The sequence below is a fragment of the Ostrinia furnacalis genome, unplaced genomic scaffold, assembly GCF_004193835.3.
Source record: "Ostrinia furnacalis isolate ACB-3 unplaced genomic scaffold, ASM419383v2 OfSCF2997, whole genome shotgun sequence".
Lineage (NCBI taxonomy): Eukaryota > Metazoa > Arthropoda > Insecta > Lepidoptera > Crambidae > Ostrinia > Ostrinia furnacalis.
Window position 1 is genome coordinate 267197 of NW_021133236.1, and position 18659 is coordinate 285855.

The 18659-nt window shown below is 37.9% G+C and overlaps 2 protein-coding genes across 4 annotated transcripts in view; one reads left to right on the plus strand and one right to left on the minus strand.

Moving 5' to 3' along the window:
* Nucleotides 1–18659, plus strand: part of S6KL (ribosomal protein S6 kinase like) — a 77640-nt gene that overhangs the window by 29744 nt on the left and 29237 nt on the right. The gene's annotated exons all lie outside the window — the stretch shown is intronic.
* LOC114356891 (neurofilament heavy polypeptide) overlaps nt 1–18659 on the minus strand; it is a 41359-nt gene that overhangs the window by 13537 nt on the left and 9163 nt on the right. The window contains exon 1 of one of the 2 annotated variants that reach the window (XM_028310270.1): nt 8095–8224. The exons of the other annotated variant lie outside the window; for it this stretch is intronic. Within the exon in view, the coding sequence (XP_028166071.1) occupies nt 8095–8096 (2 nt within the window). The 5' untranslated portion in view covers nt 8097–8224. Of the gene's footprint in view, nt 1–8094; nt 8225–18659 lie in introns of those variants that run through there. 2 annotated transcript variants of the gene reach the window in all.

The following is an 18659-nucleotide window of genomic DNA, read 5'->3' on the forward strand; positions in this document are numbered from 1 at the left end:
TGTAATGATTTTAGAATTAATATTGTATTTTATACGATTATTAGTTGCTTATAGATAGTTATTGTAATAATTTTGGTAGAATTTAAAAACCCATTATTAAAATTAAATACTTTACTTGATTACTTCCTGGACATTGTTGCAGATATTATAATGGTTTCAGAATTTATTCTGTATTATATTCAATTACATATTTCATGTTTATTATTTAATGTAATTATTTTAGAATTTTTATTGTATACAGTTTAGTAATTTAGAAATAAATTGTTATTTAAGTATTGATTTTGACTACTTCCGGGGCATGCTGTCGTTAAGTCGTTTCGAGCCGGTTGACTTTGACGAATGGAAGGGGAAGTTGCCTTATCGCGGGCATGCCGCCGGACAGGCAGTTGGATTGGAGCATTCAAAGCAAGAAGTACTAACTTTAAGGTGTTATAATGTTGGAAATGTATAAATTAGTATCTTGAATAAATAAGTAATTGATCTAAAAGTAATTTTTTCCTCATATTCATAATAATAACATTACGTAAGCGGCCGATGTTGGGGCAAATTGCAGTGAATTTGTCCAACGTTGGCTGAAGAAAATAAATTGATAGAATTTCTATAATAAAAGCAAAGTTTTAGTTAAGTTAATGAAAGCAATACAACTAAGACCAATCTAAAGCTTAGAAACTGAAACTGTTTGAGCAATTTGGAACATTGAGCCAATAGGAGTTAGACAGAACTAACTAGGAGTAGATACTTAGTTCATTAACTAACAACCGCTGTTCACTATTCATAAACAGGGTCAAGTTACTCAAGTATTAAATCTTATCTGTGATATGATAAATATTGTGTTACACAATATGTAATCTTATCACAGATGCAATTAAATTTCTTTAAAGAATGTAATCCCCCTACCCCTCGCGGTAAGCTAATTACCTAATTATAATTATGCTTGTGTTACAAAGTTTGTTTGCTAATACAGTCAAGCGACGACGATGGCGACCGTCAGTCAGAAGAGTTATGAGTAGGTACGGTAGGCCAAATCAACAATAAGACATAATATCCAGTTGGTTATGTCAATGTGACATTGGCTTCCTCAGTCGGACATTCAATAGGAATATTACCGCGCCCGCCAATGTTTGCCCAAGCATGCCCTAGGATAGGACCCTAGGTCTAGGTGACTGCGGCGAACTGGCAGGTTTATAAACAAGCGTTCTAAATCTAGAAATTGACGCCAACTCCTAACACCAGTGTACGTGTAATGTGTTTGCGAACGATTCTTCATAAAAAAAAATACAACGAAGTATTTATTAATAATTTAGATACAAGTGGAGGAATGATTTTTACATTAAGAATTAAAGGAGCAATTAGGCACAACAACTCAAACAAACTCAATACCTATTATGATTTAATATTTCCAGGTAGGATCCGGGCAAATATAAACAATAAGGTTTTAATTAGGTAGATAAACGTTAAACAAACCCTTACTTCACCCTTCTTGTTTTACGAGTCTTCGAAAACCCTTTACGGGATCCGCACTTTGTTTAAATCCCTCAAGGAACGTAACAATGTTACCATCATTATCCATATCTCATGCAACCGGCAACGAACAAAAAGCCATGCCAATAGAAATACAATTTCACTCGAGTTTACCCAACGGAGTGTGGACACCTCACAACTTTACATCCAACGCCGAATCATCCAGAAACAAACTTTAACTTCGAGGAGTAGATGCCACAACGAAAGCATTCGAAATCCGACAATGCATGTCCCTTTTCGAACCAATGATTCATCACACCAAATTCAGACGTATGGACAAAATAATAAAGTCAAAATTGAATTGTGTATAGCAAAGTGTACGTTTTCAGTTATCTTCTAATTTCCGTCCTCGGGGAAAAAGAACAAATCGACCTCTTTGGAGTTTGCTCTTCTATTTATAGACGGGAGGTTTTAATTTCGGTTGGTACTGCACACACATTAATATTTTATAAAATTATAATTTTATTGAAACAGACCATTTTAGATATTTCTGTTCTTTGTTTTGATTTGATAAGACTTTTCTAATGTTCGATCTCTGTCACTAAGATCACTATTAATTATCTAGTACGCGTTAAATTACTACTAGTGCAAGAAACTCAGTCATATTTTTTTCAAATGTGAGGATTTTCAATATTAAAAAAATTTTCCTTTCATAAAACCAACTTCAATATTGTGATTTGAATCTATGAATAGGCGTACAATATTCTGTTGTAATGGAAAGAATGCACTTTTGTCTTTTACACAAATGGGAATCCTTATGAAGTTTTAGGAATGGCAAGTTCAATTTTTCGTATTTTCGTTAAATCATTCGTCACTTTTTGCAACTTGGGTAATATTTCGCACCCTTCCTGGAATAAGTACGCAAGTGAAAAATGACAACTTTTCAGGAGCGTAAAAAAACTGTCCTAAATATTTATTACCATTATTAAAAATATGTGTTATACATCAAAAGATAGCTAAAAATGTCTGCGAGGGGCCTATGCATTTATATTTAAAATACACTTAATAGGTTTTGAGAAAAACTTAAAAAAGAGCGTTGCGTACTTATTCCGCGAAACATATTTAACACCTTGTTGTTGTAATGAGGATCAGTACTGTTGTAGAAAATTCAATAAAACTAGTATCTACGTTAATCTTTAAGACATAAGAAAGATATATCTTTTTGATTTATCCAAATCGGACCATTACTTACGAAGATATTAAGTAATAAACATAGGCCGTTTTTGCCGCTAAAAGTCAACGTACTGTTATGAGCCTCTGGGGATTTGGGTTTTTAAAAAAGAACACGAGATTAAAAGGATAAGACAGCCGTCTAGTTCGGATGGTGGAATGAGACTGGCAAGGAGATGCGAGGGATCGCAGGCTATGGATAGAAAAGGATGAGTCGGCAAAAGGCGAAATGTCAGGTAAGCAATATAGGGTGCGAGGGCTATCTGTAACACCTCCCGGGGGTAGACTAAACATCGGGGTGAAATGAGCGATGTTTAGGAAAAACGGAAAAAGGTAAGTATTTAGATTTTACACATTTCTGCGTATACTAGGAGATGGGATTTCTTCTGTATCAGGATGACGTTTAATGATCTTCAAGGGAATGGCTGGTTCGGGAGTTGGAGGAGCTGGAGCTGGTTCTACAGGTAAGTTTTCAGGATTGGCGCGAGAGGATCTCGGGAAAAGGTAAGTTAGACGGCTGCGCGATTTAATGCATAAAAACATTTTTAAAATGCAAAANATTTTAGAATTTTTATTGTATACAGTTTAGTAATTTAGAAATAAATTGTTATTTAAGTATTGATTTTGACTACTTCCGGGGCATGCTGTCGATAAGTCGTTTCGAGCCGGTTGACTTTGACGAATGGAAGGGGAAGTTGCCTTATCGCGGGCATGCCGCCGGACAGGCAGTTCGATTGGAGCATTCAAAGCAAGAAGTACTAACTTTAAGGTGTTATAATGTTGGAAATGTATAAATTAGTATCTTGAATAAATAAGTAATTGATCTAAAAGTAATTTTTCCTCATACATGCATTAAGTCTAATGACTAGAAATATATTGCATCGTGGTTATGAAAATGTCCGAGGTTAGTACGTGTTAGTACTAAGTTATCCACATGAATGATGGGACTTACCCTTTTGAGTAGGTGGGTATCGAAATTACTGATGAAAATTTAATTTACTAGGTACATTATATTATTACTACCATAATTTAGCTGGAGCCCGTAATAAATACACAGGTGCTACGAAACGCGTCACCGTCTTATTTTTTAATGAATGAATCGCCAAAATGTATTTTTGGCGTAATGTAAATTATTTACGATCGACGATCAAAAGTTTTTTACCGGCACGAACAATGAAACATCAAGGGAAGTGATTAATCCTAATTAAAGTTCGGTAATTACTGCGAATTAGTGTTAAATTTGCTACATCGACTGCGATGATACTATAAGGAGTAATGTTCTAGATTCTACCCTAGAGCATGACCATGCTGAGTGGTTGCCATTTTGGTTCAAAATTAAAAACAAGTTCACACACACAAACATCTGTATTTGTGATTGATTAAAAAATCTTTCTTACTTTCTAATTAGATACTTAGTTAAAATTCTGGAAAATGTATTCGGATCTACATAGTTTCAGCCTACTGAAAATAAGCACGAATATGAAACTTTTCTTAGTTTAAAATAGATGCAAGTACCAGGCTAGCATAAGTAATAGGAAGCTTCACAGCCTTTCGAGTGGCCGCCCGGGTCAGTGCCGGAAGAGCGACCGCTAACGGCACTCCGGTGTAGAAATGTCAACAAATCACTAACACTCACTGCGAGTATGAACAGCGGTGATTTATTGGAGAGGTGCCTCCTTTCATAGTGAATTATGAGCTAGACGTGAGCTTTTAGGGCCCGCAAAAGGCATGTTAAAGCTTTCGATGATGGATGATAGAGTAGACTAAAGAACGCTTTGGAGTAAGGTTCTTCGATATCGCAGAATAGAATTTGAACCTAAGAACATAGGTAGAGGCCAAAAGTTAAACATTTGATGCGCTCTTATTACAAATCTTCAAAGAATAGTGTGTCAAGATAATATGAAATGAACGATTATATTTACATAATGCAGTTCATCAGTGATCTTCATGTTTATATAAGTCGGGGCAGGATTGCATCTCCGTGGTAGTTGACCAACTGAACTTTACGTTACATAATGCGGGCAGGGTGGGTGTTACGCGGCTTGACCGCCTTCACCTTGAAGGGGATGTGCAATAACCTGAAAGGCTATCTGGTCAAAGTCAGTCGGTAGATGCTAGTATTTGCTATCGAAGATGCAAATAAGAAAACAAATAGAAGAGAATTTATGATAAGCGTCGCAAGAAACGTAAGCTCTCCTTGTAGTTTTATTAGCAAGCTCCGATAAATTTCACATAATATCGTAGACTTTTCTCGAATATTTATAGCACAAACAAGTATTGATGCAGGTTTCTAAAAATACCTCAATTATTAATATCCAATGGTGCAGCTTGAACAGAATAGTTACTATAATTTAAACTTGTTCACCTTACTCATTTGTGACAACCTTGTAAAAAAATATACATAAAGTTACTTATTTAGACGAAGTTTTCCTTAAAAACGTACACAATACAAATGGGAGATTTATGTATTTTATGTTTCTCACAGTAGAATTCCAAGCCAGTTGAAGCTTCCGGCAAGATGTATCATTTCAGTAGTTAAATCTGTGCAAAGCTGAGTTTGGTCGTGACCTTGCCGAGTCCAAAATAATTGTTCTCGCGTCTTTGGCTATTGTTAGTACTAAATATCCATGATCCGTGGAAATCGTTATCATTATGTTAGATAATTGACGCGGCAGATCTCCTTGAGTGGCGTTCCTTGTTGAACTGCGCCTTTTAAACTGAGTTTTGCAGAGCAGTCAACCAGTCAAGTAGAAAACTGGAGAAAATTCCGGAAACTAGTTTATAATCGGATGCTTTTTTTACGCTACATAATTCCGGACTGGAAACTAAATTTTTGAACTTTATCCAGAATATATTCAACGTACGACAGTTCTTGTTCAGGCTCAATCTATAGTTCGTCCAAATCATAAGTCTCCGGACTTAACTAGCCAGGCCGTTATGTAAAACAATAGGTGATAGAAATAACAACTTACGAGTAAGTTTACTATTGCAACATTGCCATTTCCCATGACAGAGGCCCATGATTTTGTATTCTGTCACGTGCTACGGAAATGTACTGCGTAAATGATGATGCTCATGCGTCAGAACTGGCCCCTGACAGGAATTCGCAATGCATGACGGTGGTACAGTGCTGGTACTTGTGGTGGTCCCAAAACATTTAATGGGCCATTGTTTTGATATTTTGGTGAGGTTCAGTGACTATGACTTTGTATTAAGGGACCAGGTTAAGAAAGAATGGGCACCGTACGTCAGAATTAAGTACAGCCTAATAGAACATAGGTTGCATGATATCGCAGCTTGGGAAAGCATTGGCTATTACTACTACCGATATGGGAAATTTTTCATTCAAATGAATACTTGATTTATGGCATACAGCCTGAAGGCAGTAAACAAACATAAAGTTCAAGTTCACGGTATAACAATACTTTTATTATCACTTTATTAGGACGACCGTGATAATAAGTGCTTGGAAATTTTCGGTTTGTTATATCCTTTTAGAGATCATAATTTGCATTTGTGCCAAATGGGAAAACACACATTGTTATTTTATTGTTTTATTTATGTATTTTTAATTTGTTTTTCTCCGTTTAGGTGTTCGTTTTGTGTGTTGCTGTGTGTTGGTTTTTTATCAGTTTTGTTTCGTTCCAATCATTCGGCGGGGTCATTAGTTGCCTCTATGTCTAATCAGTTAATCACTAATTTCATTACTCTCAGATTTTGCTAAATGGATTTGCATCACTTACACCAATCTTCATTGTTATGCACGATCTTTCTTTCTTTATTGATTCGATTGAACAACATCTTTCTTCTAGTTCTTTCTTCTACAACATTTATGTTTAATCCAGAGTAGTATTTCTTTTGTTTAGCCAATTTTTTACTCTACCTGGTAAAATACGTCTCTTGACAGTTTTTAAGTTCAGTTTTCAGTCATTTCATCACTGATAATTTAAACTTGTGAAAGGACTTGAAATTAACATTTAAGATGAAAAATGATTCTTTAAAAGACATTACCAGTATCTTAGGTATTACTGCAAAAACTGTGACAAGGTTTAACTTCGCAAACATTTCTAAATGTACGCCATTTATATTTTGATCTTGAGAACATAACTTCAGAATTGGTCCGGCAATGGGACTTATATTTTTTTCGTTGTATCATGTATTTAAATATATTGTATAAAAGAGCCGCGTTCACGCCATGGAATCGATTTACCGTGGATTAGTCTCGGCGGCCATTCACTAACTTTGCAAATTTTCCTAGAAACCAATTGCCCGATTCCACGCTATTGTCTTGTAAAAATAAACATCCCGCCAAGAACATGAAGGTCAAAAACTCCTCCCATTTAATGTTTAGCTAGCTACATACTATAACTTTTACCGAATGTATAAGTTATAGTAATTCTAGCATTTGAAGATCAAGGTGGTCATATCTTTTGTTCACTAAGGTCACTGAGATAGTTATCGAAAATAAATTTGAAAATACGACCTATTTCAACTTTAGCACATCAAATAAATTGAAATTAGTGTATGAAATACAAAGGCTTTATTAAAATCTCATTATCATCTTTTTCAGATATTTCAGTCATGTAAAACTGGTTTCTAACAAATATTTTTGCACGCACCAATCGATCATACAATAATTATTGCGTTTTCCTTATTAAATATTTAATTTCAAACACAATGTAGTCAGTAATTTGGCTATTGTTGTTTAGAGAGTTAGATATTTGAATGTCTGTGTGTTTATAAACAGTTTATTTGTAAACGCATCGTATTCAGTGCGCAGGCGCAAGTGCAAGCAAATTACTCATCTCCGCTGACCGTCCGTCAGCTCCCCGACAGTCAATTATATTGTCGTCTCTCCATTTTGCTATAATGTAGTTACAGTTAGTTTTTTCTATTTATAACGTACCAGTATTCCTCTCTTATGGTCATATCTCTTAGAATATTATTTTTATGTACCCACTTGAAAGTTCTTTTTTCCACAACGAGGAATTACAGTTTAACTTCTAACTAGTAAGTCACAGGTTTTGCATCTCAAAAATAAGATAACAGATATAATTTTGGCTTTATTGGTAAAAGTAAAATTGGAACGATACTGCTTTAAACTTAAATTTTAAGCTTTTTAATCGCAATGTGCTTTCAGCTTTATTCAAACAACAATAACACTATCAAAGCTTTTAATCTTTACTAATGTGCATCGGTCCTAATCTTTGCATAATTTTGTGTCAAGATGAAAACTTTAATCCTACTTAGGAATAATTTATTACTGTTAAATTTTATGATATTTTACATTGAATTAAATATGTATTCTTAAAACATTCAAATGAATTGATGACTTTTACGGTATAATAAAATATTAATTTGATTCTTATTAAATTGATATATAACTTAATTTTTTATACTCACATGAAATTCAGGTCCTTTGTCAAAGCTTGAAATGAGGTCGCAACCACACACACAAAATTAAAAAAAGTTCCAAGTTCGTCTACTGTTATAGTGCGACCGCCGCGACTGCCAGCTATGTATTGGAGTGGCGCTGATAACCGCGGGCTTATATAGCGGCCGCGTTGACAGACCCCGCATGTGGTCGTACGCGCATCTCCGAAGCTTACACTTTTGTTTTTAGAATAAATCTCATCCCATCTAAAATTAATTCCGTCTACGGCTTTGGGATTCGCTCCCTGAAGAGATTAAAGCCCTAGCAAATTCTCATTAAAAATATCAATTCGTAAACGTAAACATTTTTTCAATTTGTCTTCCTGAAATTCTCTTTTAGTTTGACATTGTTATCTCTACTCGTATTTTTATTTGATATGGACATGATATGGATAAGCTTGCGTATGTAGTTAGGTACCCGTGCATTAAAAATAACCTGTGAACGTAAAAAATCCACAATACGATGAAGCTCTTGGCCTGCATCTCTGAGTTGGAGATGGAGAGATGATTTTCTTTCTACTGTTGCATTTTAGAGCACCGTCCCATTAATTTTCTGCTTAGCAACTGGGAGATAATGCCCTAAGTTATTAAGTTCGTATTACTTACCAGTTTATGGGGCATTACCATATAAAATTTCATAGCTGAGTCGTGGCATTTGATAGAAATGCATTTAAGAATTTTACTATGCATACGACAATGATGCTGTTTGTCAATAGACAGTTGAATTTATTTACACTCGCGGTTTTTGTATGGGTGTGTTTAGATTCTGCTATAACAATCAATTAGGCATTTACACTGTTTATATTCTGAAATTTTATATATTTGCGATTTGCTACGTGTTTTACAGCGAAATAGCTTTTGACTTCGGACTTTTAATGTTGCTTTTACGGTTTTATTTGCATTTAAGCTTTGAGGATCGAGTTAAGTCGTCAGGTGGGTTTAACATTGTATATTTGTTGCTTAATCTTGATTAACTTTTACTGGTTTAAATGGAATTGATACTTCTAAATGAAGTGTTTTCCACTCTATAAAAACTCTGGATTTAAAATAAAGACATTTAGAGCTGGAATGACTACCAAATTTCAAATGTCTTTTTTGCCTTATCTTTTATGTCCTTAGTCCTTTTATGTCCTGGCTTAATGTATAATTTCTTCAAAACCGCTGCTATATTTGAAAGTTCTTCATCATTTGAAACACATTTACATTATTATTCTCAAATCTAGATGAATAAATTTTACTTTTTGGCAAAATATAGGGTGAAACCAGAGTCTGTCTGTATCCCCTGTATCGAAATACGAATCCGGTAAAGCAAGTATCCCTGGAAAATGTCCCCCGTGCTTGATATGACTGTGATAGCATCAGAGCGGGAAGAGTCGAGTAAAAAACTCCATGCTTTTTAAGTAGTTTTTAACTGGCATAGATATAATATGTACCTACGGGAGACAGCACGCCAACCTAAACACGGTGGTTTCTTATGTCCTTAAAATAGAGCCGATTTACCATGAAAATGTAGTCTGATGTGCTGTCATCTGTTTATTTAAAAATTGATGCGTCTCATAAAACCTGGCAATTATTCAAAGAATGTGTGCATCTCAAAGTTTATCATTTTAGATCGTTTGAGATGCATCTGCGCCGATTTCCGCGGAGTGCGTGCGCGTGAGTGCGGTTCACTGCACGTTCGAGTGACGAACATGATTATGGGAGACTTATAATCGCAATATCTGTTGCCTGCGGCTTTGCACGCGTGGACTCGTTTTTTAATGTGATCGTAGATAGTAAATTAAATGCCCATTTTCGATTAAAATAAAATTTAATTTTCCTGAAATTACGAGCAGATAGAACTTTTCGTAGTCATTAAGTTTAGCTCTGAATTTACCCAGCTTAGAGCGGGATGTCGATAGTTGAAAAATATTTAATATTTTAGTCATAAAAAAATTTAAAAACGGATTTTCATTAAAAAATCGTGTATTAAATAAATGCTTCCGTTACAAGTTTTAGGCTTCAAGTTTGTTAGGCTGCTTTTAAATAGGCACATTTAAAAAACTCGAGGTTCATAATAAGAGGAAAACATATCAAGTAAAGGTGCGTCCATTAATTACGTGAGACAATTTTGGCTATTTTTAACGCCCCCGCCCCCCTTGGTGAGATTTCATGAGATTTTGCCTGACCCCCTCCCCCACCCCCTAATCTCACGTGAGATTTTCCAAAATGCTTATTTGCATTTGCAATGTAAATGAGATTAATCCATGCTTCGAAAATATTAGATTGTATAAAAAAAATAATAACTGAAATGATAAAACCAAACAATTTAGGACCAGTTTTTTTACTTTTAGTACAATTTTTAACTATTAGTTTACATTTAGTTAATATTTAAGCATTGGTAGCAAACTGCGGATCTAAAAACTGGGCCTGTGTTCACGAATGCAGACGGAGGATTTACTCTGTTTGTTGTGAAAAAAAAATTACGTGATATTTCTCGANATCCTGAATAAATAAGTAATTGATCAACAAGTAACTTTTTTTTAATACCTGTAGCTACTGAATATGTGTGATAGTGTGACGTACTTTGGCTAATATGTGTGACTTACTTTGGCTAATATGTGTGACTTGATGCGCTCGAGGCGCGCGGGGTCCGCCCGCGGGTGCGCAGCGGTCGCTCGGCACGGTCACCTGTAGCAGCTCTGCTGTGACCTACTTTGGCTAATATGGGCGACTTTGGCTAATATGCCTGACTTACTTTGGCTAATATGCCTGATTTACTTTGGCTAATATGCGCGACTTACTTTGGCTAATATTGTGTGCTCGAGGCGCGCGGGGTATACCCGAGTTCGCTCAGCTCGGCCAACTGTAGCAGCTGTAAAAGTCCGCGACTTACTTTGGCTAATATGCCTGACTTACTTTGGCTAACATGCGCGACTTACTTTGGCTAATATGTGTCTTGATGCGCTCGAGGCACGCGGGGTCCGCTCGCGGGTGCGCAGCGGTCGCTCGGCACGGTCACCTGTAGCTACTGAATATGTGTGACAGTGTGACTTACTTTGGCTATAATATGTGTGACTTCGTTCGTTCGTTTCAGCCGAAAGACGTCCACTGCTGGACAAAGGCCTCCCCCAAGGATTTCCACAAAGACCGGTCTTGCGCCGCTCGCATCCAGGCACCTCCCGCGACCTTCACCAGATCGTCGGTCCACCTAAAGGGAGACCTGCCCACGCTACGTCTTCCGGCTCGTGGTCGCCACTCAAGAACTTTCCTGCCCCAGCGGCCATCAGCTCTTCGAGCTATGTGCCCCGCCCACTGCCACTTGATTTTAGCGATTCTGCGGGCTATGTCAGTCACTCTGGTTCTCCTACGGATCTCCTCATTTCTGATTCGATCACGCAGGGAAACTCCGAGCATAGCACGCTTCATCGCTCTTTGGGTGACCTTGAGCCTTCTTATGAGGCCCATAGTAAGCGACCACTTGTGTGACTTACTTTGGCTAATATGTGTGACTTTCGAGGCGCGCGGGGTCTGCCTGCTGCGGTCGCTCGGCATAGTCGACTGTAGTATCTCTGCTTGGCTACTAAATATGTGTGACTTGTATCGCAGCTGTCGCACAGCATGGTCGACTGTAGCAGCTCTGCGGTGACTTACTTTGGCTAATACGCGCGACTTACTTTGGCTAATACGCGCGACTTACTTTGGCTAATATGTGTGACTCACTTTGGCTAATTAGTGCGACTTACTTTGGCTAATATGTGTGACTTGATGCGCTCGAGGCGCGCGGGGTCCGCCCGCGGGTGCGCAGCGGTCGCTCGGCACGTTCACCTGTAGCAGCTCTGCTGTGACCTACTTTGGCTAATATGGGCGTCTTTGGCTAATATGCCTGACTTACTTTGGCTAATTTGTGTGACTTACTTTGGCTAATATGCCTGACTTACTTTGGCTAACATGCGTGACTTACTTTGGCTAACATGCGCGACTTACTTTGGCTAATATGTGTGACTTGATGCGCTCGAGGCGCGCGGGGTCCGCCCGCGGGTGCGCAGCGGTCGCTCGGCACGGTCACCTGTAGCAGCTCTGCTACCACTTACTTTAGCTACTGAATATGTGTGATCCGTAAACGAACTAAAGTCGCTAACATAGCCCGACGGATTAGCAAGCTGAAGTGGCAATGGGCTGTGCACATAGTACGCAGAACTGACGGCCGATGAGGCAGCAAGGTTCTGGAGTGGAATCCGCGTACCGAAAAACGCAGCTTGGGACGTCCACCCAAAAGCTGGACCGACCACGTCATAAAGGTAGCAGGGAAGCGCCGCTACGTTCAGCAGTGGACGCCCTAGGCAGGGTACTCACCTGCCATGTAGCACGTAACGTAGCATGTAACGTAACCAACCTTCAAGTGAGTACGGCTCGTCCACGGTCATCGCGTATCTGGCTGCGAGCTCCTGGATCCTACTGCGAGCCGCCTTTGTGCTCGCAGTGATACCGCCACTCGGCGGGTCGCTATGATCTCCCTGCGAACCACGCGCGAGCTGCTCGCAGCGGGCTCGTGCCTATGTACTCACTTGATACAGTATCTGATAGGTACATTACATGCTACACGGCTAGATGAGTACCCTGCTCTATGGCTGAAATGATGATGTGTGACTTACTTTGGCTAATATGCCCGACTTACTTTGGCTAATATGCCTGACTTACTTTGGCTAATACGCGCGACTTACTTTGGCTAATACGTGCGACTTACTTTGGCTAATATGTGTGACTTGATGCGCTCTAGGCGCGCGGGGTCCGCCCGCGGGTGCGCAGCGGTCGCTCGGCACGGCGCGAGCGCGAGCGCCGCACACACGACGAGCCAGGCGCGCATCGGCGCCTAGCCTCGGCGCGCGCTCAGCCGGCGCCATCGAAGCCGCGCCAACGCGACATGTCCGCGCCTGCGTAGAAAAAAACAAGTTAAGAATAGAATAAAGCCTGGTCCGTGAGCACGTAGAATTTTGTCCAATGACCCCAAGCTACCCATCCTTATCGCTCGCGCGTAATTATATTGCTGTCGCGACTGTGCGACGGGCGCCCGCAGTAAGTGTGCGAGCGCGACAGCAACATAATTACGCGCGAGCGATAAGGATGGGTAGTAGGGTGGTCCTTATTTTTCGACTTTTGAATTCTCCCCGGGGCACTTTCTCATTCGATTATATACCTCTAAATATGAAATTAGCTTTTTTGTTTTTTTTTTTTGGTTAAGATTTAGAGGTCGCTACCAGCTGTCAAAATATTTACAAAAGCTTTGNAAAAAAAAATATTTTTTTACAATACAAAATAAACAAAACAAAATAAACGAAAAGAAAAATATTTTTTTCTGCACTCGAGACACGAACGATGGACTTTTTTTATGTCTTTTTTCGCTTGGATGGTCCAGGCTGAAGATCTTCGTCCTCCGTAAACTCTTCGAGTTGTTGTGTCTGTTGAACCGTTGGAAATGATGCTGATTCGATGAGAGCATCGTCATCATCATCGTTCCAGACATCGTCGTCGTCGTCAAGCAAAATGTCGACTCTGGCGACGTTACTGCATGTTTGCCCACTGCAGTGCATGCAAATAACGGAGCAACTGATTCCCGCTTTTCTGCACCCACAGGCGGCCTCACAATTTCCTTTACATTTACAGGAAATGAGCTTTAATAGTTCAGGCGGAGCGGGTTCGGCGGTGCTGGTGATTGGTTCGAGCCCTCGATTGGTCTGTCGCCAACCCCATCTTTGTGGATCCTTGAAAAATCCGAGCCAGGTTTGAACCTGGAGATACGTCCGGAAAATGTGTTGCAAAAAACAAAAATTGTGTCCAAAATTTTTGACTTTATCGATCGATATCTCGATAACGATGCATGATACGCTAAAAATGGTTCGGGCGTTATTGTAGAGCACAAAGAAAGCTACAAAAAGTGTCCTACAAAAATTTTCGAATCTCATCGGATAGCCGAGTTATTGCCGAAAAACAAATTTTAAGCGTTTTCCAAGATGGCGGCGAAAGCTCCTAGGAAAGCTTGGTCGACAATCTCAAGTTAAGCTTTTCTAGGTATCCCCTACAACATATTAAAAAATTAGAAGCGCAAATTCATTTTCTTTTATTTGCCTTTTTTTCGGACGAAATGACTGGACTAATAGGGCATGGCCCACTCAAATATTGTCCCGAAGCAGTGGTAGGGTTAATACTGTGACGTGTAAAAGTGCTTTTTAAAAGCCTATTTGTAAAAATAAATGAGTTTTTATAATGAAATTAAAATGAAACACAAAGTTTTGAGCATCTGGAAATCGAAGGTCAGAAGATCTATTTGCTTAAACAGTAACTACAACCAAGGATGTTCTATCATGGTAAATGGATCAATACTAGTAGCTGTTTGTTCTATCCATAATCATGATAAAGCCATTTGAATACTATCGGGGTATTGTATTGTAATTTGGGATTAAGTTATCAAGACTAAAGATAAAGTGGTAAGTCATGGTCTTAGGCGATAACGCCTATTTGCCTGAAATATTCGAGCGATTTTAGTAGCCTATTACAATAGAAACGGCTAAAATCTAAGCAACTTATTTTTTTTTAATTTAACAGGAGGCAAACGAGCAGACGGATCACCTGATGGTAAGTGATTACCATCGCCCATGGACACACGCTCTCTTCTTGAAAGGTTAATAAAACTGAACTTAAGCTTCAACCACACGCGCGACCCATGACAGTCCGCGCGACCTGTCATTGGCCTATGATCGCGCCGGCGATGGCGATCTGATGGTGTTGTTGAAGCTTTATTGTTTGTTAAAATTCCATGACAGCTCTTTACTATTTGCATTTTCGCGGTGGTGCTCTGCACATCACACAGCTCGAATTGAGTATCCTCATTTTTTAATTGGTTAAAAATGGCATCAGACCTATCCGAATATGTTGGTAAACATTAATCAACTGATTTCTTTGTTATGTAAAATGTTAGGGATGGACAACGTATGTACCTGCTGCGGTTACGGATTGCATTCCCACCAGTTGTGATGTGTCTAAAATTATAAATAGATTTATCTAGGAGGAGGTTATACAAGGGCTAGAATATAACGATAATAATCTTTAATATCAAAAGGTAGAAGGCAAAATACAATGATTTATTAACGTCATATAAAGACCTCATAAAGGTCTAATAAAGACATAAACCAAATGACAAACGGTTTTCTTTGCCATTTCTAAATCAAGATAGGCATTTTAAGTAGGGCAAGATATTATATTTGAGACGTGTGACTATAAGTGCCCAGAAAATGGCCGACATACCTAGACTAATAAAAAATAGAATTTGAATAACCTACTTGTATTTGAATGTGATTTACCTACTTCTACCATTGAAACACCATTGCAAAATACAGTATGTATCCTCAAATCGAAATACGCTGCTATATTTAATTGTCCTCGACATAATCAAAGTACTGTTCGTGGGCGATAGGACTGACAGCGTCCCGGGTTCCCGGTATAGAACAACGTTTATTTATACAGGGTGTCCCAAAAAATAGTGTCAAGCCGAAGCCCAGAGGTAAAGAGCATCACTACCCTAGTGAATGTGATTTACCTTCCAACCTATAAAACACCCCTACAAAATCGCAAAATAGAGTATTCTCAAATTGAAATAGATACCTACTTGCACAGCTATATCAAATTGTCCTCGACATAATACCAACGTACTGTTCGTGGGCGATAGGACTGACGGCGTCCCGGGTTCACCACAAAGTTTATACAATTATATTTACTTGCAAAACGGCATGGGGTAGCTTTGTTTATGACAGGACGAATCTACGTAATGGATATTCGATTACGTTTGAAACTGTTTTGTCATCTTGGATTTGATTTGCGTTTGTCTCAATGAGTATCTCAATGAATAAGTTGGGGTTGAAACATAGTATTGTATGGGCTGGTTTTCGCTTAAGTTATAATCTCCGCAAGTATTTTTACTGTGTCTTTATTTTAATTTAGCCCTTAAAATAAGGTGGAGATTATTTTATCAGAACGGATCCTACATAATGGGTCCACCTTTTCGGGAGCACAACAGTCTGTATTTTCACAAAATCGCAAAATTACACAAAAATGAAAATACATAAGTTACCACGATGCATGCCTACTAAAGTGAATTCCTACTTCATTAGAAGAAGTAATTAAATCACCATCCAACTTACATAAATTTTGAAATGTGATCCACCCAAAATGAATAAAAAAACTTTTGAACTCCATTGAACTTACTTTCATAATAATAACAAACAATATTTTTTCCAAAATAAGGAACCAACCAGCTTCGTAAATGATAATATCAGAAATAAAAACGGTCTACTACGCATCGAGTGGCTAAATTTAGTGCGTTCAAATAATAACTCATTGGTGTACGTGTATACCAGAAAAATGCTGAAGTAAATGGTGTGTTAGGTAAACATTCCAGAATCAAAAGTTTTAAATTACATATTAACCTCTTATTTACGAGCAAAAATAGTATAAAAATAGCCCGCTTTAACCGACTTCAGGGGCGTTGGGTTATAAAGGTGAATGCACACGTAAAATTTTCTCGAATTGATCCAATTCCGTGGCAATTAAATGAATGTTTGTTTTTTTTTTTATATTATGGACACCGTTCAGTATCTGAAAATAGTTTTTTATAAGGATCAGTTGAACTCTTTTTACGGTTTTCACAAAGAAGTGACTTGAGAACCTTGCGTTAAATGAGTTAATAAATATAAAAATTATAATATAGTAATAAGTATAAATATTAATTAACAAGTATTAAGTTAATGTCAATGGATTTTCCTAATTAAAAAATAATAATTTAGCCAGAAGAGAGCCCTTTTGAAATTTAAGCTATCCAGTTTTTTCAATGTTAGAAGCTTGTTTTGGTAACTTTACGCTGTGGCAGACGTGACTGTTTGCTCTAACAGTTAAATAACTGCCTATAGGATCACTTATCTTTCTACAAAATTGCCAGATTGATGTGTATACTTAAGGCTTCGTCTAGCTTTTATCTTTCAACCTAATCTCTGGCAATCATCTACAGCCTCCTAAAAGAGTTAATACTCTAATAGATTACTATGCATCTCTCTGTCTAAACTGCGCAGTTGGAATAGGACAAAACAGCCGATCTATCAACCAGTTTGGCTGCCAACAAACGTTGATCGATGGGGGCTAAATTTTTTGGATCTGTATTCGTCTTCAATCTTAAGGCTGAAGCTGCAATGAAGGTGTGTTCATACTTATGTGGCGTGCGAAATTTAATTTTGTTCAGGGCTGAAAGGTCCGGGCAAGCATCGCCGCATTACAAAGGTAGGATTTTCAGATTTTCCCAAAAAGAATCGTCAGATTTTCCCACAAGTAAAAGGGTCCACATGATCATGATCATGTGCTTTTTGCATGATATGATGCAAAAAGTTACATAATAGGTAAATTATCTAAATTATGAGATGCAGAAAGCTTCGAAGTTGAAGGTAAAAAATCTATCACGAATTTTTAAAATTAGATTTTTTTAGAGTGTGCCTTTATTTATATTGGGCTCGGTTTCGGAGTTTCGTGTGTCGGGCCGTCAAATTTTTCTATAGAATTCAGGATTCGGCGCGCCAGGAAGCGGCGCTGTGCGGAGCGGAGAAGAGAAGAATTAATGAAATCTCATTGGTTATTCAAAACACTTCTCGATTCCGCTCCGCTCTGCACCGCTTTGGTGGAAACTGGGTCTTACAATCGAGACGATACAAAAAAGTCTCAAATACGTTCGATGCTAAAACAACACACTATCGAAAATTTATGAAAAAATAAGAAAAAAAATTAATCAATTTCGTGCGCAACCTCGATGCTCGATATTATTATTCCAAAATTAAAAGCAAAACTCAATCAAAACTGTTTGGCAGTCCGTAAGGAAAAACACCTGAAAGTTGAAAGTTCAGAATTGACTGCACTCCAGACTCCAAAGTTAAGTTAAGCGCATAAAACATTAAGGCTGGGTGGCACCATCTTATTTTAACTTTGACAAACGTCAAAAGTCTGTCAAACTCCATACAAAAAGCACCGGTTATCGTTATAGTAACCGTTAAAGTTAGGCTGAGTTGCATCACCTAACGTTCAAAATGAAATCGTGATAAAACTATCAATGTCTTATTGCATACAATTTTAAAGAAGGGTCAAAATTTTATTAGCGTTCAATGAAATAATTTTATTCATACTGAAAAATGAGTTTTCTTTAAATCCTTCATTATAAAAGGCAACAATTTCTTTGATGTATATTTTTTTGTAAATCCTAGCCTAGATAACGATTTGTAGATACTAAAGACGTATAGTTATTAAAATATTTTACAGTCCGTGTCCATCTTAACACATGCAAAGAAAAACATTATTACCTACTTACCATGTAAATAAAAAACCTTGCTATATGAATTGAAAGGATATGAATAATTTTAATATAACCCTGATGGCCAATCGTGTGCAAAACTTTGAAAGTGAATAGAGCCAGCTTTCGGCAGCCAATTTCTTGTAGATTATTATTTCTGATCGCCGAGACGACCAAT